The 27,818-nt window shown below is 40.4% G+C and overlaps 1 protein-coding gene across 6 annotated transcripts in view; it reads left to right on the forward strand.

Moving 5' to 3' along the window:
- Positions 1-27,818, forward strand: part of EPM2A (EPM2A glucan phosphatase, laforin) — a 202,871-nt gene that overhangs the window by 153,860 nt on the left and 21,193 nt on the right. For 5 of the 6 annotated variants that reach the window (XM_060029840.1, XM_060029841.1, XM_060029835.1 and 2 more), the window contains one exon: positions 4,921-7,350. The exons of the other annotated variant lie outside the window; for it this stretch is intronic. In XM_060029840.1, the coding sequence (XP_059885823.1) occupies positions 4,921-5,198 (278 nt within the window). In that variant the 3' untranslated portion in view covers positions 5,199-7,350. Of the gene's footprint in view, positions 1-4,920; positions 7,351-27,818 lie in introns of those variants that run through there. 6 annotated transcript variants of the gene reach the window in all.

A 27,818-nucleotide genomic window follows, 5' to 3' on the forward strand; every position in this document is an offset into this window, starting at 1 on the left:
TAGAACTCTAGAGAAAAATCCATCTGGAAGTGTTTTGAGCCGCAGCATAATGCTGTCAGATAAAGTCTGAGAAAGAAGACAGTCTGTTAGGCCTGACTGTTACCACTGGTTGTCACAGACCTGGTACAGTCAACTGTGCCATCGATTCTTTCTCTTGTACTTTTTGTCCTATGCAGTGGGACTGGGGCTGTTTAGGTTTTTTCTTTTCTTTTCTTTTCTTTTTATTTTATTTTATTTTGATTTGTGTCTTTCACCTGAGGAACAAAAAGCTCCCAAATCTAGCACTCACCTGAAAACATAAAATCTGTTCATTAAAAGTCAGTTTTCCTTCACACGGGAAGTACTCAGATTGGGTTTTGACCTCTGTAAGCGCAGTGCGGTTTATAACAAATGGTTTACCCTTGTCTCCCAAAAGGGTTAACATGCTCCCCAGAGCCACCCATCTGTGGTCACAGTCTTAGTTCTTCCTCTGACTCAGCACGCTAAATTCAGTGCTGCCACGAGGCGGAGACACTGGCCTTGGAGCCTCACCGCCCGGGCTTGAGCCTTATCACCGTCGTGTGATACGGGCAGGCTTGTTCCTGCACTTGGAAAATGGGGAAGAATAATTGCAGACTTACACGGTTATAACAATAGAATAAAATAATTGATATGAAAGTGCTTTCAAAATTCCAAAGTTGGGACTATAATATTAGTGCCAAGTTCTTCAGTTTCTACCAAAGGGCGTTACAGATAACATAGACCTTATCAATATTAAGGAAAAGAAGATATGCTCAAATAAAATAGTAATATATTCAGCCATAAATATGCCTCTGGATTAAGAAAGGAAAGACGTGTGTGCGTGTGTGTGTGTGTGTGTGTGTGTGTGTGTGTGTGTGTTGGAAGGCTGAAAGTTGTGCCAGGAATGATTTCTTTCAGGGTCAGACTTAGGTCAACCTCAGATATCTTTAGGGGCCCCCCACTCCCACTTATTTCAGGCCCCCCATGCCTCAGGCTGCCCCACCATGCCCTTGTCCCCTTTCTCACCTGTGCTTGCTTGCTCATTGCATGTTTTCAGGTAGGTTTTAATCATTCCAGAGTTGGATTAGCCTGGAGGAGATGTGGGCCAGAAATTTAGATAAGAGGGGTCTCGGACTGTCTCAGATCAAATCGGTATTAATGGGATTTTTTACATTGTTTTAATTCATGTATTTAATGAGTGTTTATTGAGCATCTGTGGAGAGTCAAGGCCTGTTTTAAATTCCAAAGTAAGAATCACAGATGGTAGAGTGTTTTGTTGGACCTGCACAGGCTTTAAAATTTTCAACTTAGTTGCCAACACTTAAAATTTGGAATATTTCACATTAAAAAATCAGTGGTTCTCTTTTGCCTTGGGGTGTTATTGTTTTTAAAAATGGAAACATTTTATCAAATTAAATTCTATATGGAGCCTAAATATATGAAACATAAAAATTAGGGGATCTGGTTGACTCTGGCTTTACTGTGTGAGTCCTGACCCTGGGGACCGTCTTGTGATTCCTTGGTGGGTTACGTATTAGCTCAGCCTCCCTAGGATGGGTTTTCAGGCAGAAGGACGTGCGCTGTAGGGCACAGATGGCCCCTCTAGAGTAGGGGCAGAGGTGCTGAATCCCACGGAGGGTGTTACTGTCCCACAGGAGTGAGAGCCGCAGCATGACCAGGTAAGTGGGGGGGCAGGGACTGACTGAAAATTCAGATTGACAGCATAGTGGCTAGCAGGTGCCATTGACCAGGTAGGTTAGGGAAAGACAGTAGTACAGAGGATAAAACCAGAGGCTTTAGAATCTGGATGGCTGGGTTGGAGGTGGCCATTAGGGAATAACCTTGGGCAAATCTCAGATATAACTGAGGATAATAATAGTACCAACCTCATAGCTGTTGAGAGGTAGCCATAAAGGAGCTATTGCACACAGAGTGCTTAGATCAGCGCTTGGCAGGTAGAAAAGGCTCAGTACGTGTTAGCTGTCATCAATCAAAACAGGGTCAAAGTAAAGGAGGGCTCCAGCTGAAGCCAGGCTGAGAGGGGTGGGCCCCCTAGACTGACTGCTTCTCCGGTGCTCCTTTTTATTCTTTATTCATTCTTTATGTTATTTAAATAATTGTTTGACAGTTCTTAAGTGGGACGGCCGAGTGATTCTAGGAGAAGACCACTGGTGGGTGAGACCTGTGTTTAAACTGGGAGCCTGCTGGAGTTTCCACGTGGCAGCTGACAATTACATTCCAGGATTATGTGTCTGAGCTCACTGAACCTTAAACTAACACAAATCCCTTTTCAACTTCTAAGCTGTGTACATACCTGTTGAAGAATCTTTTACAGATAAAAAGGAGAGGGGGAGATACTAGGTCATTTCGGCCATTTGGTGCAGACCCTTCCTTGGGGAACCTCTGGCCAGAGTGAAGGTCAGCGGAAGGGATCCTGATGGGTCCATATAGACGTGGCCGGGGCAGGCTGGCTCCACGGATGCTGCAAGAGCTGAGCATTGACTCTGGGACTCTGCAGCAGCTCCTCCTGCAAATGTCCACTGTGGTTTACTTGTGTATTTGGCATTTGATGAAAACCCGTATTAAAAATGTTTATGTTTATTTCCTGGCAATGAACATGGTAACTGGAGAGGCAGCCGTAACAGGGAACTTGAAAAGGGATGCCAGCTGTGGCAGAAGCAGGAGTGACCCAAGCTTCCCAGATCCGTCACTGGTAGTTCCCTTCCTGGACAACATCACTTAAAGTAAACCTCTAACATGCCCTCAGCGGAACAAAAGCTGTGCCCTTGAACAGGCCTCACCCTTATCAGCAGGGCCCCTCAAACAGACCTTGGGGGTTTTGCCGCCTCTGATCCCTCAACTCAAATGGTGGACCAAATAAACAGTCCTTTCCCTGAGACATACAGCGAGACACCTCTCTGGTACATATGGTGTCTTCTGCCTTGTTACATCTCTGGAGATACTTACTGCCTCTAGGAGAGGGCCATGGGTAACACTGAATGGCAGGTCCACCTAGCTCTAACCTCAGATCACCCTGCAACCAAGCACAGAAGCATAGATCAATTAAAGTTTATGGCTCAGTTTGGACTCTGAGAAATCAATCAAGGCTTGGAGCTGGTGTGTCTCCAATTCAGATGCCTTCAAGGACAAGGCAGGGAACATGAAAGTGTGGCAACAGGTACTGGCAAGAGATGGAGCTTCAGGAACTTCAAAGTGTGCTCTGCCTCAAGCATTCCTGTTAAAAGCATCTCTAAACTGCCGCGTGGGGCCTTCAGATCCCTTAGTCAGAGGCAGCAACAGAGCACCAGGAGAAACTAGAATATTATCTGGCTTCCATATCGATCTCCTGCTCTGATCCCAGAGCAGGCTGAGCCTGAAGCTAAGTGCTCGCCCCCTCCCACCCGCTGCCCCAGCAGGGAGGTGACTTCAGGCCACAATGGGATTTTGGTAACTTTCTCCTTCTAAGGTGGTGATGCCCGATTGCAGTGTGTTGTGTTGGTCCCTACAAGGCATTTTAAAAAAGGACATCTAAGGAAAGTCTAAACTTACTTGAGCAGCTCTCATGGGAGAATTCCAGGCCTCATGAAACCATTTGAGGGAGGGGTTTTTCCCACCTCTGCTGTCATCCAACGGGATGGCAATGTGAGGGCTGGACAGGGCATTCTCTGTGGCCCTCGGAAGATCGCCCCAGGACTGTGGTGTCTCCATGTGGTTGAGGACGAGAGCAGCTGGAGAATGTGAGGTCATAACACAGAGTTTTCATCCCGGACTCTGTGTAGTTTCCCTCTTTAATCGCTTCTTGAAGCAATTTATAATGACCATCCTCTACTCTCCAAAATAATCCTCTAAATTCATTTTGCTCTGAGAATCTGTGAGCAGAAGAAACTCCAGGCATCCAGGAGTTTGCTGGTTTTAGGGGGCTCTCTGTCCCTAGGATGACGAAAAGGGCCTGAGTCCAACGAGCCTCAGCAGAGCATTGTATATCCTGTCTCAGTGTGATGAGGGGAAGACATTGGATCCTCTAATCATCAAGATAGTAGCCATAGAGCAGCAACACCTATAATCATAATTGCACAGTAAAGGAGAAATTGAATCAGTTTTTTTGTTTGTTTGGTTTGGTTTTATTTACGGTACGCGGGCCTCTCACTGTTGTGGCCTCTCCCGTTGCGGAGCACAGGCTCTGGACGCGCAGGCTCAGCGGCCATGGCTCACGGGCCCAGCCGCTCTGCGGCATGTGGGATCCTCCCGGACCGGGGCACGAACCCATGTCCCCTGCATCGGCAGGCGGACTCTCAACCACTGCGCCACCAGGGAAGCCCTGAATCCGTTTTAATACACACTGCATCGTGAGGGAATGCATGAATGACTGGCTATCCCACATGTATCAGTTAATAAGTTAGCCATTTCATTGGACAAATTAAAATTAGCCTATGTTGAAAGAGTCAGATTGACTCCTTTAACCAATATGGACCAACTCTGTTTTGGATTTACCTGGAAGATCCTTTTGGATTAAAGGAAATTCAGGTGACAGGACCTGTGAGCTTCTCTTTGAAATCCTTTAAACCTCTGCCCAATCTGTACAGACCATTCTGATGAATGTAAAAATCCATTCTTCTGAGGATAGGCGGTAGTGAAATTATCTTTGAAGGGAGATTTGCACGGATGCAGATGTCCTTCAAAGGAAAATCAAGTGAAGATTCAGAGCTGACCTATTACCTCTGGCTGCTCTTTCCACTTTATAACTAGCAGGTTTTGGTATTGTCTCACCTTTTCTTTCAAAACAAAGGAGTGAAGCAAACTCCGACATCCCCGCCTCTCCCGCCAAAACACTGTGATTTCTCCGTGCGCTGGAGGAGTGACTGTTAGCGGCAACAGGGGGTTCACTTCTCACTGGTCTGTGCTGTGCTCTCTCAATCCCAGGCCGCGTCCAGATGCTGCCACAGGCGGTGTGTCTCCTCCACGCGCTGCTTGAGAACGGACACACCGTGTACGTGCACTGCAACGCCGGGGTGGGCCGCTCCACCGCCGCCATCTGTGGCTGGCTCCAGTACGTGCTGGGCTGGAATCGCAGGAAGGTGCAGTACTTCCTCGTGGCCAAAAGGCCGGCTGTGTACATTGATGAAGACGCCTTGGCCCGGGCAGAGGAAGACTTTTATCAGAAATTTGGGAAGGTCCGGTCTTCTATATGCGATGTATAGGTGATGGATCTGCCTCCCCTCCCTCCCGGTTTCCTGACGAAGCCTGGAGTGATGCTTGTAAATGACCTAGAAACCAAGAATCTTCCTCGACTGGAAAGACGAGTCTCGGCTTCTCCCCTGACCTGCCTTCTTTAGTCTGGCATTGACTTTTGGTTACGCTCTGGTTGAGCTGTATCTTTTTTGGAATATTTTACAAAAGAAGCTGTAATTGACACACAAGAAAAGTCCACAAGCAGCTGGACTGTGCAGTGTGGTTCTGGCATCAGACAGAAAGTGAATGGGTGCAGTTCTGTGCCTGCAGGCGGCGCGGCCCCTGCAGCATGGTGGCTGCCTTGCGGTACTGTGAATGCACGACTGCCCTTGCTTGTTGCGTTGTGACTTGGCTTGCGGAAGAAAAGGTTGGGAGTTACGTAGATGGCATCACTGTGTGTGTCCATGCACACACAAACACACACATGCACACACACACACACGTACATACACGCTCAGCTTTTCTGCTGAACTGAGATGGAATTATAAAGTAAAAGAGTTGGTCATTTGACCAAAGAAGGGAATAAGTGTGGGCGGGAGCCTAGGCTATGATAAAGTAAGAGCCTCATATGACCCAAAGTGATGACTTTCTAGACTTTTTTTTTTTTTGCATTCTGCTTCATGGTTGTTAACATGTGTTCCAAGGCCTCGCCTTCCTTCTCTACCCACAGCCCTGTGTGACAGCCTCAGTAGCACTATTACCTCTATTTGTTTTAGCTGAGGCTCCGGAAGCAGAGGGAGCGTGCCCAAGGTCTCATGGCTGGTGAGGGACAAGCTGGAGTTTATCACCGGGTTTATTTGACTCAGTGCTTTTTCAACACAACCTGTGGTTTTGCCAGCACAAAGGTCAGTCTCTGTCAGAGGAAGGTCGATTTTTTTGCAGCAGTTTTTACAGTAAGAAATGGAACAACGTTCTGATCAGTTGCCATAGAATTCAGGAAAGTAGTTATCCTAATTTAAACCATGGGGGCTGTCTCAAGGCCAGAGTGGCCTGAGCCATACATAGCTCACAAGAGGAGCTGTATTCCCAAAAGAGCCCCAAGTGCCAAAGTCCACAGACAATTGTTCCACAGTTTAGGAGGGATCCACAGTTTAGGAGTGATAACATAGGCGTTATCCCTCAGTTTAATACAAAACACAGTTACTGTGCCTCCAGACTATGCAACTCACTATCCTGGGTTCTCTAGGAAATATAAAGATTAATAAGATGTTGTCTTCAAAAAGCTCATAGCCTAGAAAAAGCCCTGTGTTCAACCAGGTGCACTGCAGGGTTGAACTAGTGATGACTTGCTGGAATGCGGAAGGGGAAGTAACTTTTATTGGGTACTTCTCATGTGCTAGATGCTTTAAATCTTATTTAATGTAATCTTCACGGTACCTTATGAGGGAGATTTTATTTTCTCCATTATATAGATGAGGAAACTAAGACTCAGAGAGATTAAATCAACTGTCCTCTATCACATGGTGAATAAACAGATGAAATAAGATACAAAACTAGGTTTGTCTGACTCAAAGCCGATACTTTTTCTGTTAAACTAAAATGCTTATTTATTTTTCTCCTCCTCCTTTTCTTCCATAAACATTTATTGATAGATATGAGAGACTCTGATTTAGGAAGTATGGGGAAAAGCAGGACGGAAGGTAAGTCCCAGTGGAGTTCAGAGGAGGGAGAGGCATCTTATAACTGGGACTCAAAGGCGATGGCATTTAATTTGGGCAGAGAAGGCTAGACAGTACACGTGCATCCTACAGTTTTACAAAGTCAGATTTATAAGCCAGGATTAAGTAATGTGAAGTCTAGTTCTCTTGCTAAAAATAAGTAGAAATAACTATGGTATTCGAGTAACCCATAGTCATAATGTGTTATGTAAAATTTAATCTTAAAAATGGAATATTTCTAACTAATTACATAAATGTGTGTGTGTGAGAGTTTCTTGAATGTCTACGAAGTCCAGCTACGTAACCTCCACAATAGAAAGACTTTTTTGGGGTGGATTTTCCCCTTTTTTGCTTTGATAGACAAAATCAGTTTAGGGCTATTGAAAATGTTTTGGAAAAACTTCTCATCCCCAGTGAATGGAATGTCCAATGTATTTCAAAATCACCTGGAACTTTTGCTAAATAAAAGCATTAAAAATGACCTCTGTGTACAGGATTTTTTTTAAATGTTGTTAATTTAGTCTGAAATCCAGAAGAACAAACTGTGTTTCCTTATTTGTCAAAAGAGGCATTCGGCTGAGCTAAATTGTTTTTTCCTTATCGCTCTCATTAGCTGATCAAAACTGGCAGTTACAGGACAAAAGAAAGTCAAAGGTGAGGCCACCACAGAGAAGTGAGGATGGAAAGCTCAAGGGTGTGTCAGAGAAAATCACAGCAGATGTTGTGCCATTAGCTGCTTGTCACTGGCATTAACAAAGCTTTCCAGTCACAGATTTTTCAAAGAACAACATAAGATCTCACTCAGGGTAAAGAGATGTCCCAATAAGTTTACTTTCTTTGAGACTTGAAACATTATCTTTCAATTATTTTGTGTGCTAATGTTAGGAAAAATTTAAGAAAAGAAACACTCTTTTGACCAACATTAAGGTGTGGGTGAAAACCACTTGGCTTGGCCTAAGAAATAATGATGAAAAAATGTGGTTAGGACTTTGGAACCTATAAAGAAGTAATGAAAGGAAACATTGAGGACGAGCTAGCTAGGAAATGAGAACTTCCACACATGAAAGAATACTGAATAGCTAAATGTAGAGTCAGTTTGATCAAAAGTTAAAATTGAAAGTATCTTTGGAGATAATCTGTTTAATTCCTTTATTTTATAGAGGAGCAAACTAAGTCTCAGAGACCTCAGATGGATCTTCCTGCCGCAAAAAGCTTTAGTTGAGGGAGGTGGAAAGGGATGAGCTAGGTAGATAGGTCAGGAGATTTATTGCGGTATTGAGGGGTCATAGGAAAGTTCATGGGAGTGAGAGCAGACAGTATTGTTAGTGGGGAAGAGTTGGTGGGAAGATTAATGGAAACTAGAGTAAGTGGAAGAAAAGTGGCTAAAATGAGAAAAAGCAAAGGGCAGTGAAATTTCCAAAAGAAGAAAAAACAGGTGGTTCCTTTCATAACGATACTATTGGGGGGATTGAAAAGGAAGATGTGCATGTAGAAACAGGCATTTAGGGTCAAGTTTGTGTTCCCAGGATAGAGGGTCATGCTAAGTATCCATCTATAATACTTCTCTTTGGGACTAGATCACAGTAGGAAAAGGGACCAGTTTGATGTAATGTGCTGACCAAATAGAGGGGAGGGATGCACAGAGGTTTATTACCTGCTGGGAAAAAGAGAAAATCTGATAGGAGATGGGGCTAAGAATAAAATGGGAAGGACTGATGAATCGACCTCTCATTACAACAATAATAATGGCAATAATAATAAAGGGAAAAAGAAGAACAACAATAACAACTTTGTTCTTTCCTTCCCCAATTACTCCAGCCCTCTTTCCCAACTCGTTTAATGGAAATATGCTTCCAGAGTCTCAGGTTCAAACCTCAGAGACATTCTTAACTCCATTCTTTCTTTCAAACATCACGTTTAATCCATCAGGAAAACCTATCACCTCTCCTGTTAAAATATCTATAGCCTGACTATGTTTTACCTCTTCCCCCAAACCACCCTAGGTAGAGCCACCATGATCTCTAGACTGGACCTCAGAAACAGCCTCCTACCTGGTCTGCCTGTGTCTTGCCTTCCCTCTCCCTCTGCCTCTACTATTCTCATACAGTGGCCAGGGTGATCCTCTAAAAATGTATGTCAGATCATATCATTCCCATGTTCAAAACCTCCAAATTCTTGCCATGTCGCTCAAAATAAAAGCCAAAGACCTCTAAGAACTTACACAAACTGGTCCCCTGTTATGTCTCTGACCTTACCTCCTACTGCTTTCCACCTCACTCTGCTCTCCCCACACTGGCCTTCTTGCTCTTTGCCTATTCCAGGAAGGCTCCTATTTCAGGGCACTCGCACTTGCTCTTCTCTCTGCCTGGAATGGTCTTTTTCCAGGCGAGCACATGCCTCACTCCCATCCCTCCTCCAGGAATGCCTCTCTGGACCACCCTACTGAAAACTGCCGCACCCAATCCCAGACCTCCCTCTCCTCATTCTCTGCTTCATTTCTCTTCGTGGAACTTACTACTGGCCAGTATATCACATAATCTGCTTATTTATTTTATTCTCTACATCCTCTCACTACAAATGTAAAAATCATAAAGGCCAAAATTTGTATTTGTTTTGTTTGGTGATGTACTTACAGCGCCTGTAATGGAGCTTGGCATGTAGCTCAATGAGTCAAGGCCAAGAATAACTAGTAACTATTGAGAGCATATATGGTCCATGTACTTTTCTCCAAGGTGCTTTACCTATACTTGGAAGCTTATTTAATCTTCCCAGCAAATCCTACGAGGTAAATATTATTATCCCTATTTGACAGATAAGAAAGCACAAAGAAAATGTGACCTTATTCTAAGGCAAATAGGACAGTTTCACTCCTGGTTTGGTGGAGAAGCGCCTATATGAATTCTGGGCACACCACATGTATTAGTTTGTTAGGGCCTTCATAAAAATGTACTACGAACTGAGTAGCTTAAACAACAGAAATGTACTGTTTTCAGTTCTGGAGGCTAGAAGTCCAAGATAATGTATCAGAGGGTTGGTTCCTTCTGAGGGAGAATCTGCTCCAGGCCTCTCACCTGGTTTCTGTGATTTGCTAGCAATCTTTGGCAGTCCTTGGTTTGTGGAAGCATCACCCCAACCTCTGCCTTCACCTCCACATGGTATTCTCCCTCTGTGCGTCTGTGTCCAAATTCCCCCTTCTTATGAGGACTGGTATAGTCACATTGGATTAGGGGCCCACCCTACTCCAGTATGACCTTGTCTTAACTAGTTACACTGCAGAGACCTTCTTTCTGAATAAGGTCGTATTCTGAGGTGCTGGAGATTAGGACTTCAACATATGAATTTTGGTGAGGATGCAGTTCAAACCATAACACTACAGAAAACAGCTTCCAGTAGACTATGGTGAATGAAAAACCAGGCAGGTTGGAGAAGAGTGGAAATGAGGAAGAAGGGATCAGAATGGACTGAGTTTCCTGTTTTTACTGGTTTAGCCTGATGTCAGGCCACAGTCACAGTAAAACACTTGACAGGAAACACTCTCCTCCTTGGTTCAGGAACCCAGAGTTGAGTAAAATTAAGTATTTCCCTGGTAATAGAGATGAGTTCAGGAAAAATATGTGACTTAATACTGGCCCCTGACATACATAAAGCATTTCTGGGGGCTTCTGGGTAAAGTTTTCTCCCTCTTGAAAAAGAACTACAGGAAGAGATGCTCTTTCTTCCTTTGGCGGTTGTTTTGTATAGATATGTGATCCAGACTAGTGGAACCATCTTCCTACCAGCCTGAGAATAACACAAAAGGAGAGAAAAGAGAAATGGTGAAGCTGGAGCTACTAGATAGGTTAACCTGAAGTCTTCCCAACTTCTTGACTTCAGTTGTGTGTGATGACTTATTTGTGTATAAACCAGAGAGTTGGGTTTTCTATTGCTTACAGCTGAAGGCATTGTATTTGGTTCATTACCGATATATAAGTTCTAGTTTTATGAAAAAAAATATTTTTGTCATAACTTGTGGCATTAAAATGTACTCTGATTTCTGATGTCACTTAAATGGCTTATGTTTTAGATTTGCTGCTACTGGGATATTGCCCAATAGCAGTGTTTTCACTACCGGGTTTCAGACGGTAGTTCTTAAAAGGAAGATGGAAGCTCTTAAATGATGATCTGCAAATGAAAATGTTACAGAGAAAAGTCGTTTGTGATGAATTTCTTAGACTTAGAACATTTTTCTATTTGTGATTTCCAGTTATTGTCCTTTGAGTAGTGGTTCTTACCTAGCTAACTGAAAGCCAACCCAAAATGAAAGATATTGAAAACTTACCATTTTTCTTGGGAATAAATAAATATACTCCACAGGATTACACCTTCAGATAGTCTCCACGCCTTATGTGAGCCAGGTAATCTTAATATCTAGCCAAGTAGATGATGAAAAATTAAACGGACTTGGGCTGACTTGAAGTTTATCACTTCTTTTCCCTACCTTTAGACATAAATTATACTGAGTATAAAGTTTTTTTTTTAAAGAAGAAAAGAAACAAAAGGAAAAAGTAGCATGTAAAGGAAGAAGCAGTAAAAATAATGGACTTTCACAAATGGAATCATTAGCCCCTTAATATATGAATTGGGTTTTCACATTTTAAAAGCAGAATTTTCAAGTAGGTAATTTAGATGAGGGAAACTTTAAAATATGATTCATATGACAATGTTCAGTGTTTCTAGTTGTATACTTACACTGTAAACTTGGACCAAGTTTTTAATCTAATAAAACTTATATTCAAAACCCTAACACAAAACACATTCAAAACTTTCCTTGGTTGAATTATTAGCTATTATTATTATGTGAGATCATTTAGAGTTTGGTAAAAATGTATTTGTGTGTTTCATATTATTAGTCTTCTACTGAGCAGCTCTTTTATTACCTTCTAAAGATGTCCCATTAGTCTAGTTTGTTTTTCTTTGATTCCTTAGCATTAATTTAGTGTCAACATAAAATATGTGGTTAGTTTACATGATAGTAGGCATGGACTAGCTCTGGGCTTCTGTAGCTAGAGGATATAGAATATCTAAGAATATATCCAATGAGGGAAAAGCTTTAAGCTCAAATATGATCTGGAAGTTATCATTTGGCCCAAAGGACAGAAACCCAAGAAGAAAATCCAGAGACAGCTGAAAGAATAGCCGGAGGCAGACAGAAAATGTTGGGCCATTCAAGTAACAGGCAGGATGAATTCCTGTACTATAGTTGTATCAGGCATTATACCAATATTACTAAAGGAGTACTACTTAGCATTCAGTGGATAAGAATGAACTATAAATAATTAGTATTAAATGATCTGGCCTAAAATCAAAGTGGTATGGATTACAAAAAAATTCAGAAGAAACTGGACAGTGAAAGAGTAAAGAGCTGGACCTAGCACAGAACAGAACAGATAATTGTCATTGTCACACCTATCAAGGCTTTCATCAATTTCTAGTGAGAGAAAACTCAGAACTCACTGAATAAAATTTAGTTTGCTGTATATAATTATTTAAGAAATTGGAATATATTTTTCATTTAATAGAGATCCTTATTGTTGCTTTCTTAAAGTTAAATGACAAATCCAAAGATGGATTTATGGTCCAGATAATTGCAGTGAAGATTTTGTACCAACTGTGGACAAACAAGATAAGTATCCTCCATTTCTTATAGAATGGTATTCAAAGTTTACGTCTGCCCAGCACCTCACGTGCTTCGGGGACTTAAGCCATTTCTGTTTATTATGATTACTGATATACTTGAACTTGTTTCTATTGTTTAGTTTTTATTTTAAAATCTTTCTGCTTTTTCTATGCCTTATTTTCACCTTTCTTGCTTTTAGTTTTGACTTTAATTATTTCCTCTTCCTTAAAGGAAAGAACATTAATGTTGACCTACAGCCACTTGTGTTTATCCCTCCTTCCTGTTGACATTATTACAATTATAATTGTTTTAGATATACTTTCTTTTTTCCTTTTTATATTCCTCTTTTTTAATTGTTAGGGAGGGCAAAGCAAATGTTGGTGAGGACGTACTCTTTATCGCCAGACTTATATTACCACCCCATCTCATTTTTGCCTTTCTATATCTCCCAACTTCCATTATATTTGAGAACTTTAAGCTCAGTGAGTCTCAAGGTTCCAATGAGCACATTATTGCCCATCTTCCTGCAGTACGACACCTCCTCATTCGGTGATGAAATGTCTTATCTGCTGGTCATCCTTCTTAACTTTTCTATTCATTGTTGCAGGTGGATTTCTATCCTCAAATTTTATGTTGTAATTTCCATTCAGATATCTGGAGGGATAGCATGTTTGCCATTTTAAATCAGAATTTTCTCAATCATCATCTATACCAGTGACACCCAAATCGCAATTCTAAAGCTCTTTCTTGAGTGCCAGGCCCATATATCACTTTTTTTTCCTGAACATTTTTATTTGGACATCTCCCAGGATAGCTTTCAAATTCAACATGCCACAAAATGAAGTTTTCTTTCTTTTGCTGAACTTCCCACATTTTCTCCTTTGGGCAAACAGTGACAACATCTTCCCCCCAGTTGCTCAAGTCAGAAGACTGAATGTCATTTTTGCCGTTTTCCTCCCATTCACCATCCCTGTAATCACTCAGCAAGTTCTTTCACTTATACCTCCTAAATATCTCATAAGTGTGTCCACTCCCAATAATCAGCTCTGCTATAGATTATTAAAACATTCTGAGTTATCTTCCTACTGTTATTCTTACCCCTTTCCAGACCATTCTTTATGTGGCTACTGGAGAAACCCTTCTAAAATTCAAATATGATACTGTCTCTTCCTTGCTCAGCGTTTCTCAATGTCTTCTCATCGTTCTAGGGAAAAAGTTAAAAAGTTCTTATTGGGACATATAAGGCCTCTTATGATCCAGACCATGTCTTTCTCTCCAGTCTCTCTTGTCACTCGTGTAACTATCCTCCAAGAGTACACTCCAGTCACAGTGAATTACTTCAATGTTCTATGAACTTTTTTACCCTCTGGTTTTTGCACATACTCTTTCCTCTGCCTGGAACCCTCTTGCCTCCCATCTATGTCTGGCCTGTCCTTTGTTCTCCAAGGTCACCCTCTCTGAGATGTCTTCGTGGGTCCTCAAGGTTGCTCCTCCCAGGCATTTTCATAGGACCCACGTTTGCTGCTCTTCAAGCACTTAACACACTGCACTCTAACATCTTTAGGTAGGAATTGTAAATAGTGTTTATCAACACAGGCTTTTGCACATTCTCAGATATCATTTAAGCCAAATACTTCTTTGGCTCCTGTGCTCAGATCTGATGTATATTTTAACCTAAGAGAAATATGAAGAAAACATTTCAGAATAACTTTTTTTCATGTAAGTTAATGATTGGGTAATTTATTGAAAAGTACTATCAGAGGCTTCCTTTTGTTGCATTTTGCTTAATATCCATTTCTATATATACCACTAGTGTTTAATGGTATTAAATCATAACAAATATATATCAGCAGCAGAAAGCCATGATTCTATAAAATTTTATATTGCATTTTCAACCCAATCTCTTGCTGAAAATTGCATTTATTCAATCCCCCTTTGGTTTGCCATTATAGGCTAATACTGATGGCATTCAAAAAAGAACAGCCTTGTGAAATACATCACTAAGTATACTAAGAATATTATTGATTGTATTGCACTGCACAGTATTCTCACAGTGAGTGATCTCATGGAAGAAATTTCCTTCTGGCCAAGGAATTAGGCACAGTTTTTGTTTTCTTGAGCAATAAAAAATACTTCATGCAAGTGTGAAGCTTACAAATAACTGTTTTCCTCTTCTCAGTAACAATTAGGATTATGTAGTACAAATTTCTTGAATTAAATTTACTCCATGGTGTACCTTGTTTTTCTACCCATTTTTACTCCGTTGCCTCATCTTTCTTACTTACTTAAAATTTTATTTTCATTTTGCTATATTGTCTGATTCATTATAAGTGTCATATTTAATTCCTTTTGGAGAAAGAGGTATAAATAAATACACAAATAAAATAGTTGCCATGTTAAAACACTTGCTCAATAAAGAATGAATATGAATACTATTTGTGTAAATGTCAAAAAGTGGTGAAATGTCATGAAATGTCATATATGTTTCAGGATAAAATTCCATATTTTGGAAATGATACTCTAAAATTAGCATCATCCTTTATACTTTGCCTCATGGACACAAATATCAGATGATTGTCTCAAACCCACAGATTGTCTTCCTGCCTATGTGTTGATTTGATTGATAGATGCATTCTTATGATTAAGCAAGGATGAACTAGAATTCAGGTCATCATCATAAGTTTCCTGTATGTCTAAAACTTTACAGAGGGAGGGATGTGTTTTTGTGTTTTTCTTTTCTTTTTCTGATTAATCCAACAAATTGCCTAATCTCCATAATTTCATTTATAATCAATGGAGTAAATAATCAGATGTGAACACCTGTTCTTCCTCTATACATTCTGTTGAGCATAGAAACAGCTGCAGCAACTTGCCTTATCAGGACCGGGTGGGGTAACGCCAGGCTTTCCAGGCAGGGTGGGCTGGGAACTACTCCCAGCCTCGGCTCTGAATTAATTCCCCTACCTGGGCGGTAGCACCAGAACCCTCCATGTGGTTCGGGCTTTTCTCGGGACGCTGTCAGCCCCCCCTACCCACCTCTCAGCTCCAGCGCTGTTGGCTGCACAGCTTCCAGATGTCCGCTCCTTTGGTGAGATGGAGCCGGGAGACACCTGCCTCAGCTCTTTGCCTGGGTGGGCAAGTCAGGCTCTAGGGTCAGCAGAAATCCTCGTTTGAGGGTCCCACCGAGTTCCCTGGTTAGAGTGCTGCAGCTGAGTGGAGTGGCTTCTTGGGAATACTGCTCAGGTGCTGCAGAAAGCCTTCTTGGAATCTAACATGTTATCACTTTGGGACCATTGGCCAGCTGCTCCTGACTTGGCTACATGAAGCCTCAGACTGTCCCAGTCTCTGAACTGAAGAGAACCAACACTATTAGCATATCTCTCACCACCATAAATGCAAGCTTTGTCCTGTGACACATGTACCTTCAGCTGACTTTTGAAAGCCTGCTATTTTGGAGGTCATAATTTTGACTGATGGGCCTATAATTAGTATTTCAGGGAAGAGTATCAGGAGGACATCTACAAATCCCAGACTGGCATGTGCAAGTTCTGAGGAATGGTGGAGTAATCCAATGTATCTGGGTGACCTTTGGAGATAGCTGAGACAGAGCTACAACAGGGCAGTGGCTAACACACAACTCAGAGCCCATCTTCTCCAGCCGTGTGGCTGACAGGGTCATGTTGCTCCGGCCAGCCAGGCCTGAGCCTCTGAGGTGGGAGAGCCGAATTCAGGACATTGGACCACCAGAGAACTCCCGGCCCTATGTAATATCAATTGGCGAGAGCTCTCCCAGAGATCTCCATCTCAACGCGAAGACCCAGCTCCACTCAACAACCAACAAGCTATAGTGCTGGACACCCTATGCCAAACAACTAGTGAGACAGGAACACAACACCACCCATTAGCAGAGAGGCTGCATAAAATCATACTAAGTTCATAGACACCCCAAAACACACCACCGGACGTGGTCCTGCACACCAGAAAGACAAGATCCAGCCTCATCCACCAGAGCACAGGCACCAGTCCCCTCCACCAGGAAGCCTGTACAACCCACTGAACCAAACTTAGCCACTGGGGCACACACCAAAAACAACAGGAACTATGAACCTGCAGCCTGCAAAACGAAACCCCAAACACATTAAGTTAAGCAAAATGAGAAGACAGAGAAATACACAGTAGATGAAGGAGCAAGGTAAAAACCCACCAGACCAAAACAAATGAAGAGGAAGTAGGTAGTCTCCCTGAAAAAGAATTCAGAGTAATGGTAGTAAAGATGATCCAAAATCTTGAAAATAGAATGGAGAAAATACAAGAAACATTTAACAAGGACCTAGAAGAACTAAAGAGCAAACAGACAATGATGAACAACATAATAAATGAAATTAAAAATTCTCTGGAAGGAATCAGCAGGAGAATAACTGAGGCAGAAGAGGGATAAGTGACCTGGAAGATAAAATAGTGGAAATAACTGCCGCAGAGCAGAATAAAGAAAAAAGAATGAAAAGAAATGAGGACAGTCTCACAGACCTCAGGGACAACATTAAATGCACCAACATTCTAATTATAGGGGTCCCAGAAGAAGAAGAGAAAAAGAGAGTGAGAAAATATTTGAAGAGATTAGAGTTGAAAACTTCCCTAATATGGGAAAGGAAATAGTCAATCAAGTCCAGGAAGCACAGAGAGTCCCATACAGGATAAATCCAAGGAGAAACACACCAAGACACATATTAATCAAACTATCAAAAATTAAATACAAAGAAAAAATATTAAAAGCAGCAAGAGAAAAAAAACCAAATAACATACAAGGGAATCCCCATAAGGTTAACAGCTGATCTTTCAGCAGAAACTCTGCAAGCCAGAAGGGAGTGGCAGGACATATTTAAAGTGAGGAAAGGGAAAAACCTACAACCAAGATTACTCTACCCAGCAAGGATCTCATTCAAATTTGACAGAGAAATTAAAACCTTTACAGACAAGCAAAAGCTTAGAGAATTCAGCACCACCAAACGAGCTTTACAACAAATGCTAAAGGAACTTCTCTAGGCAGGAAACACAAGAGAAGGAAAAGACCTACAATAACAATTAAGGCCTACAATTAAGAAAATGTTAATAGGAACATACATATCAATAATTACCTTAAATGTAAATGGGTTAATTTCTCCAACCGAAAGACATAGGCTTGCTGAATGGATACAAAAACAAGACCCATGTATATGCAGTATACAAGAGACCCACTTCAGACCAAGGGACACATACAGATGGAAAGTGAGGGGCTGGAAAAAGATATCCCATGCAAATTGAAATCAAAAGAAAGCTAGGGTAGCAATTCTCATATCAGACAAAACAGATTTTAAAATAAACACTCTTACAAGAGACAAAGAAGGGCACTACATAATGATCAAGGGCTCAATCCAAGAAGAAGATCTAACAATTATTAATATTTATGCACCCAACATAGGAGTATCTCAATGCTAAAAGCCATAAAAGGGGAAATCGACAGTAACACAATCATTGTAGGGGACTTTAACACCCCACTTTCACCAAAGGACAGATCATCCAAAATGAAAATAAATAAGGAAACACAAGCTTTAAATGACACATTAAACAAGATGGACTTAATTGATATTTACAGAACATTCCATCCATAAAGAACAGAATACGCTTTCTTTTCAAGTGCTCATGGAACATTCTCCAGGATAGATCATATCTTGGGTCACAAATCAAGCCTTGGTAAATTTAAGAAAATTGAAATTGTATCAGGTATCTTTTCCAACCACAACACTATAAGTCTAGATGTCAGTTATACGAAAAAAAACTGTAAAAAATACAAACACATGGAGGCTAAACAATACACTACTAAATAACCAAGAGATCACTAAGGAAATCAGGAAGAAATCAAAAAATACCTAGAAACATATGACAATGAAAACACAATGACCCAAAACCTATGGGATGCAGCAAAAGCAGTTCTAAGAGGGATGGTTATAGCAATACAGTCCTACCTCAAGAAACAAGAGAAATCTCAAATAAACAACCTAACCTTATACCTAAAGCAATTACAGAAAGAAGAACAGAAAAACCCCAAAGTTAGCAGAAGGAAAGAAATCATAAAGATCAGATCAGAAATAAATGAAAAAGAAATGAAGGAAACAATAGCAAAGATCAGTAAAACTAAAAGCTGGTTCCTTGAGAAGATAACTAAAATTGATAAACCATTAGCCAGACTCATCAAGAAAAAAAGGGAGAAGACTCAAATCGATAGATTTAGAAATGAAAAAGGAGAAGTAACAACTGACACTGAAGAAATACAAAGGATCATGAGAGATTATTACAAGAACTCTATGCCAGTAAAATGGACAACCTTGAAGAAATGGACGAATTCTTAGAAAAACACAACTTTCCGAGGCTGAACCAGGAGAAATAGAAAATATAAACAGACCAGTCACAAGCACTGAAATTGAAACTGTGATTAAAAATCTTCCAACTAACAAAAGCCCAGGACCAGATGGCTTCACAGGCGAATTCTTAGAAACATTTAGAGAAGAGCTAACACCTATCCTTCTCAAACTCTTCCAAAATAAAGCAGAGGGAGGAACACTCCCAAACTCATTCTACGAGGCCACCATCACCCTGATACCAAAACCAGACAAAGATGTCACAAAAAAAAAGAAAACTATAGGCCAATATCACTGATGAACATAGATGCAAAAATCCTTAACAAAATACTAGCAAACAGAATCCAACAGCACATTAAAAGGATCATACTCCCTGATCAACTGGGGTTTATCCCAGGAATGCAAGGATTCTTCAGTACATGCAAATCAATCAATGAAATAAACCATATTAACAAATTGAAGGAGAAAAACCATATGGTCATCTCAATAGATGCAGAAAAAGCTTTCAACAAAATTCAACACCGATTTATGATAGAAACCCTCCAGAAAGTAGGCATAGAGGGAACTTACCTCAACATAATAAAGGCCATATACGACAAACCCACAGCCAACATCGTTCTCAGTGGTGAAAAACTGAAACCTTTTCCACTAAGATCAGGAACAAGACAAAATTGCCCACTCTCACCACTATTATTCAACATAGTTTTGGAAGTTTTAACCACAGCAATCAGACAAGAAAAAGAAATAAAAGGAATCCAAATTGGAAAAGAAGAAGTAAAACTGTCACTGTTTGCAGATGACATGGTACTATACTTAGAGAATCCTAAAAAAGCTACCAGAAAACCTCTAGAGCTAATCAATGAATTTGGTAAAGTTGCAGGATACAAAATTAATGCAGAGAAATCTCTTGCATTCCTATACACTAATGATGAAAAATCTGAAAGAGAAATTAAGGAAACACTCCTATTTACCATTGCAACAACAAAGAATAAAATACCTAGGAATAAACCTACCTAAGGAGGCAAAAGACCTGTATGCAGAAAAGTATAAGACACTGATGAAAGAAATTAAAGATGATACAAACAGATGGAGAGATATACCATGTTCTTGAATTGGAAGAATCAACATTATGAAAATGACTCTACTACCCAAAGCAATATACAGATTCAGTGCAATACCTATCAAACTACCAATGACATTTTTCACAGAACTAGAAAAAACTAGATCTTTTTGAACTAGTAATTTGTATGCAAACACAAAAGCCCCCAAATAGCCAAAGCAATCTTGAGAAAGAAAAGCAGAGCTGGAGGAATCAGGCTCCATGACTTCAGACTGTACTACAAAGCTACAGTAATCAAGACAGTATGGTACTGGCACAAAAACAGAAATATAGATCAATGGAACAGGATAGAAGCCCAGAGATAAACCCACGCACATATGGTCACCTTATATTTGATAAAGGAGACAAGAATATACAATAGAGAAAAGATAGCCTCTTCCATAAGTGGTGCTGAGAAAACTGGACAGCTACATGTAAAAGAATGAAATTAGAATATTCCCTAACACCATACACAAAAATAAACTCAAAATGGATTAAAGACCTAAATGTAAGGCCAGACACTATCAAACTCTTAGAGGAAAACATAGGCAGAACACTCTATGACATAAATCACAGCAAGATCCTTTTTGACCCACCTCCTAGAGGAATGGAAATAAAAATAAACAAATGGGACCTAATGAAACTTAAAAGCTTTTGGAACTTTTAAGCAAAGGAGACCATAAACAAGACGAAAAGACAACCCTCAGAATGGGAGAAAATATTTGCAAACGAAGCAACTAAAAGGATTAATCTCCAAAATATACAAGCAGCTCATGCAGCTCAATATCAAAAAGACAAACAACCCAGTCCAAAAATGGGCAGAAGACCTAAGTACACATTTCTCCAAAGAAGACATACAGATGGCCAAGAGGCACATGAAAAGTTGTTCAACATCACCAATTGTTAGAGAAATGCAAATCAAAACTACAATGAGGTATCACCTCACACCAGTTAGAATGGGCATCATCAGAAAATCTACAAACAATAAATGCTGGAGAGGGTGTGGAGAAAAGGGAACCCTCTTGCACTGTTAGTGGGAATGTAAACTGATACAGCCACTATGGAAAACAGTATGGAGGTTCCTTAAAAAACTAAAACTAGAGCTACCACATGACCCAGCAATCCCACTACTGGGCATATACCCATAGAAAACCATAATTCAAAAAGAGTCATGTACCAAGATGTTCATTGCAGCACTATTTACAATAGCCAGGACATGGAAGCAACCTAAGTGTCCTTTGACAGATGAATGGATAAAGAAGATGCGGCACATATATACAATGGAATATTACTCAGCCATAAAAAGAAATGAAATTGAGTTATTTGTACCGAGGTGGATAGAGTCCAACTCACTAGAGTCTGTCATACAGAGTGAAGTATGTCAGAAAGAGAAAAACAAATACCGTATGCTAACATGTATATATGGAATCTAAAAAAAAAAAAAAGGTTCTGAAGAACCTAAGGGCAGGACAGGAGTAAAGATGCAGACATGGAGAGTGGACTTGAGGACACAGGGAGGGGGAAGGGTGAGCTGGGACCAGGTGAGAGAGTGGCATGGACATATATACCCTACCAAATATAGAATGGGTGGCTGGTGGGAGGCAGCTGCATAGCACAGGGAGATCAGCTTGGTGCTTTGTGACCACCTAGAGGAGTGGGATAGGGAGGGTGGGAAGGAAATGCAAGAGGGAGGGGATATGGGGATATATATATATGTATAGCTGACTCACTTTGTTATACAGCAGAAACTAACACACCATTGTAGAGCAATTATACTCCAGTAAAGATGTTGAAGAAAAGAAAAAAACAGCTGCAGCCCCCTGAAAGTCATAAATAAAACTCACAACTAAAAGATTAGGCTAACCTAATGCCACTCTCTCACTTTGTCCCAGCTTACCTTCCCCCTCCCCGTATCCTCAAACCCAGAGATCTTTTTGAACTAGTAAATTCATCTTTTTTTTTTTTTCGGTACGTGGCCCTCTCACTGTTGTGGCCTCTCCCGTTGCGGAGCACAGGCTCCGGACGCGCAGGCTCAGCAGCCATGGCTCACGGGCCTATCCGCTCCGCGGCATGTGGGATCTTCCCGGACTGGGGCACGAACCCATGTCCCCTGCATCGGCAGGTGGACTCTCAACCACTGCGCCACCAGGGAAACCCCGTAAATTCATCTTTTTGAACAATCGTGTAAATGCTTACTATTTTCCAGGCACCATTTTGGACTTTCACTTAATACTCACAATGGCTTTGTTAAACGGATGTAATTATCAAAATATATAGAAAAGAGCTTAGGACAATTCACTTGGAGAAAAGAAGACTGTGGAAAGAAATAACACTCGAAATATTTGAAGAATTGACATATAAATAAGGCAAGTACCTTGCACTTGCTGCTCCAGAGGGCAGAAGAAAGATTCATGGCTGTGAGTTATAAGGTAGTAGGTTTTGGTTTCCTTTAAGGAAGAACTTTCTAAACAGAATTGGAAAATGGTAAAACGGATTGTTTTGTGAGATAATGAGCTTCCTGCCACTAAATGATTTTAAACCAGAAGTTGAAAAACCTCCTCTACAAATTTTTTAAAGAGGGTCGGTTCCTGGATGGAAGACTTGATCCTATGACTACTGAGGTCCTTTCCAAAGTTAACCATCTATGCTTCTAATTAGCGATTTATGTCAACTTTCAATTTCCTCTTTTCCCTTGAACATTAAAAAGCTACAAATTGGCATTTACCAAGGCAACCAAAGGACCTGAGAGGACAGTAAAAATGTTCTACAGTGCTCAGAGAGAAAACTGAACGCTCAACTGGCTCTTACCCCTTCCTAGTGACGTTGTAGAAGGTAGGGTAAAGGAATGAATGAATAATGAATGAATGAATGAATGTACAGATAAAAAATAAGTAAGTGTAAATCTTCTGAAGCTATGCAGGGGTCCACATTATGTGTGTAGGGAACCCTGGAATAACATATCTGGGGCCAAATGGAATGAGCTGTGGATAGATTCTCCAATGAGAAGAACTTTAAAGGAAAAAGTGGGTCATAGCCTGCAAGAGAGGAGAGGCCATCTTTGCCACAAGAATGAACCCCTGAAATCATTTAGAGTTCATGTAATTGTCTTGATTGAGTATACATCATTATCTTCTCCACACATTTTCCATGTAAAATTTTTATTCGGAATTCATGAAAATTTCACTTTAAAACATCTCTGACAAAAATCCAGTCTGGTGTCAGTAAAGCAAATTTAAATTTGATCATTCCTGGACACAATTCTAGTTTATTGGCTGACAGTTCTATGTTATATTAGGTATATTCACTGGTCAAGTCCTGCTCACCTATTCATTTGGTATTTTAACTTTGAGCTAAGCAATATATCAGATCAATTAATTGACTCAGAACACTACTCAAGACAAGTGTATTAGACATGCCAGGATTTTACTAATTACCTAGTCTTGTGGCTAACCACCACCCCCTCCCTCTCCCTGGGAGAACTTGCTTCCTTTTACTGTTTCATAGGATGAGAGCTGTTTGCTGAGACAGTGTCTTAGCCAAGTAAAGTAAAGAGAAGAATACTTGTGAGTATAATCACATTTCTCAAGTAATCTCCTGAGTAGTTTTCTCCCTATTTTCCCTGCTGTTTAGTTTTTTCCCTTTAATGTAATTTACTGCCTATTCTGTTAAAGCAATTAGATATTTGTGTTAATTAGATATTTGTTGCCTATGCTGAAGTGGAGGTACTTAGCTCAGGATGGGAGCTGGCTCTCAGATGCTCATTCTGAGAGTAACGTTTTGTTTTGCTCTTTTCTTCGTGGCACACTTGCATGTATTTCTTCAGCACTGTGTTATGGCTCTCTGAAAATACATCAAACTTAAATGGGCCCTCAAAGCACCACTTCTTCTGTACTGTCTGTTGTTTAAAAACGTGTTGCTTATACTACTTTCTTTAGTTCCACGGGAGAAGAGAGATGACCAACTAAGGAGGTATTGTGAACATTTCCTCTTATTTTCCACAATTCAACTGTTTATGAAGTGATACGTTTGAAACAAATGTAAGGAATAACAAAGATATTTTTATATGAGTAAGTGCAGAAAGCAGGAGTCATTTTACCAAAGAAAACGACGTGGAAAGGGCATTAATGAAATAGCTTCTTAAATTTAATTCTGATACTGTTTTCTATCTTTGGAAGGTGTATGTATGTGCATGCGTGCTTCAGTCTGTGTGTACATAAAACTATCTTTGAGGGCTTCCCTGGTGGCGCAGTGGTTGAGAGACCACCTGCCGATGCAGGGGACAAGGGTTCATGCCCCGGTCCGGGAAGATCCCACATGCCGCGGAGCGGCTGGGCCCGTGAGCCACGGCCGCTGAGCCTGCGCGTCCGGAGCCTGTGCTCCGCAACAGGAGAGGCCACAACAGTGAGAGGCCCGCGTAACGCAAAAAAGAAAAAAGAAAAAAAGAAAAAAAAACTATCTTTGAATCCTAGGTTCTGTCTTCCCCCTACACAGGCCAGATGCCTAACTACTGGGTAACTGATAGAGACAAAGGGTTAAGAAAAGGAGAGAAGCAGCAGCGAGTTTAGATGGTAAGTGCTGACCTCACATGGTATCAAGAACTTTGAAGTACAAATGTAATTTTCCTTTTGCCTGCTCACACTCTTGATTTACATTTCCCTGAACATAGGATGAGTTGCGATGGAGATTCCATGTCAGCTGAAGATTCAAGAACAATGTTATGTTTTCCTTCAAATCCTCTGTTCCACCCTGCTGTCAATCAAAGCAGCTGTGTCATCATCTCTTTCCCATTTCAAGCCACAAACTAGTGTCATTTCACCTCCTCTGCATTCTGTTCATGCATTTTATTGCTAAACTAAACTTTATTCTGCTTCATGCTTTTCCCTCGTATCTGTCCCACATTTTTACCACCTGTCCCGAGTACTTTTCATTTTGTGTCTTGATCAATTTTAGTCTCCCTCTGGACTCTGCCTACAGCTGTCCTGCACTTCTCACTGTCATCCTGTGGTCAGCATGGTTTTCTTCATCCATCTCTTAGCCCCTTGAAGTTCTTCCTAAAATGCTCTTGCTTATCTCCCCCCAAAGCCTGATAGTGTCTTGTCACTGATTTTGTCCTTGAGAACTCTAAGATCCACATACCGAGCTTCACAGCCCGTCAGGGACAAGCCTTGAACTTCATTTCCTTAGTTTCTATTCTTTGGTTCATGAGTCTTTAATCATGTTAGACAAAATTGTCTCAAACTCCCATGATACAGTCATTCCAGTCCAAATGCCAAGTCTTTAAGATAACAGCCTTGTAAGCCTAGATAATGTGCTTTTCTTTCAACTCCACCCAATTGTGTCTCTCCTCTCTTAAACTGTCACTGCTCTTCCATGAAGCCATTAACCAGAGGGGATCTGTACTTTTCTTTGTGAAATGCAGAATTCCCAGGGACTTCCACGGGCTTCTCCACATCCCTTCCCATTTACCTTTAACCTGTTTCTAATGTCAGCACAGCACATCTGTAGATGATGTTCTTAATTGGTTATTTCAGAGTTTGGTACAGGCCGTTCTATTGCAGGATGTGTGTACATGTGCATATGTGTGGGTCTGCAGGTTTTGAGAGGACTCAACTGATGAACTCATGTACCTAGCAAAGCATCACGTGTCTATAAGTGCAAATTGATTCTTGGGGATGATAGTGAAAACAATACCAAGATATCTACTCGGCTGACACTAGACACAATAGTAACAGTAATGGCTTTAAATGAACAGGGCTCATAACAATTCTTTGAGGTAGTTGCTACGATTGTTCTCATTTGCTGATGAGGAAGCTGAGGTACAGAGAGGTTAATACCTTCTGTAAGGTAAAACAGCTTGAAATTGTTAGAGGCAGAATTAAAATCAGGCATTTTGATACCACAAACCCCTCTCTTAATCACTATGCCACATTGCCATTATAGCTGATTAATTTTTAAATTTGTATTGAAGACAACTCAAACTGTACACATGGTTTTTTAAATAGAAAAATAACATTTAAAATCGTTAATAAAAAACTATGAAGCAAATATTTATGTCTTGGTGTAGCTCAAATGGATTCTGGTTCGTAATTTAGAAATGCTTTCTGCATAAAAGTTTAATATAATATAAAAATATTTAAACATGAGAAATTAACATCAAATGTAAACACATGCTTTAAAAAGCATATATATTTTTAATTTATACCAGGGTATTGAGTATTATTTTTTCTACATATAAGAAGTGCACCAGTGGGGAAAAAGAATGACGATGTCTAAAAAATAAAGTAAATTACACAGTTAAGAAATGAAAAATTAAAATATACATGTGTGCTGCCTCCAGAAGTCTGTAGTTTTTTTTTTTTCACAATTTCTTCTTAACCATATTAAATATGCTGTCATTTGATGTATCACTTTTTGAGTTATTTCTTCGGAATCTGAAAGCATATTTTTTGTTTGTTTTTGACCATGGAGTTTTTAATTTTAAATCTTTTTAATTTTAATGTACATAAATGGTAAATTACAATATACAAATTTGATGCCAAGGTTACCACTCCCTTCTTGTATCTGGAAAGCCAGCATTATTAGTAAGCAATGTGTCTTTCTCTGCCTGAGAACACTCTCTTTTGAGTGTCAGTTTTCCTGAATTACAGTGATGTTGGTTTACCTCTGAGCCATATATAGGAGCCATATATATTCCTTTCTGACACTTGCAGTCTGCATAATCATACTCTTACCTTTCACTGTGGCTGAACTTCAAAATGAAGAATTCCTATTTAGCATCCCAGCTTCAGAGAAGAGGTTAATGGAAGAGCCTGAGGTTATGAAGCATGCATGTCCTAGTACAGGGCCAGTTACTGGGGGTTGGTGATATCAAAAGTTAGAGTTGTGCCCAAACTGTTCAGAGTATGTTTTTCTATGTTTCTATAAAAGATAAAAAAAAAAAAATTTTTAAATACTCAAGTGAGAACATGCTAAACCAAAGAGTATCTTATTTACTATGTATGGCATTTTGGTATAATTGTTATAACTTGTGAATAACTGCTGCTGTTGTTGCTGTTGTTAGAAATACTGAATGGTCTCTCAAAGGAAGGTGAACTCCAGGTTGGCAGTCAAAGCCACTTTCTGACTTTCAGAAGCAACTTTTCTGTAATAAGTAGACCACGAAACATATAATCTGTCCCTGGCAAAGTTGTAAATTTAATTTCTGCCATCATCTTGCTGTTCCTTTAAGTATCCATTACTGTTCTCTGTTCCTTCCTTCCCTCTCCCCAACCCCAGTGATACAATAAGCCACAATATGAATGCAGAGATGCCTCATTCTGGTCCCCTAGGCCTGCCCTACTTGGTTATAGGTCCTCTCTCCTCATCTCTCCAATCTAACTGATATTCCTTCCAGCTTGTGACTTACTTTCATGGTTGGGCTGACAGTACTCTAAGTTATAGGTGCAACATGATTGAATAGTAAAAGTTTGATATATTTAGTGATCCCCCCCAAATTAGACACCAAAAAGGGACCTGCTTCCACATGGCAAAAATCCCCAAGGAATGAATCCCTAGTAGTGAAATGTCTGATACTCTGACAGTCTAGCTGAGTTCATCTTTCGAGGCCAGTGGTCCTCATTACTGTTTCTCAGACTTAGATCTTTTTCTACACACTCATATTTTAGATCCACACAGTCATTTGAAAGTAGAGGTTGGAAGGAGTTGGAGGTAATACACTTTATTCATTCTTACAAAAGGAAGTAATCTTGTTGATTAAGGGATGTATTTTTTATGAGGATATG

Source organism: Delphinus delphis, chromosome 14 (genome assembly GCF_949987515.2).
Source record: "Delphinus delphis chromosome 14, mDelDel1.2, whole genome shotgun sequence".
Classification (NCBI taxonomy): Eukaryota; Metazoa; Chordata; class Mammalia; order Artiodactyla; family Delphinidae; genus Delphinus; species Delphinus delphis.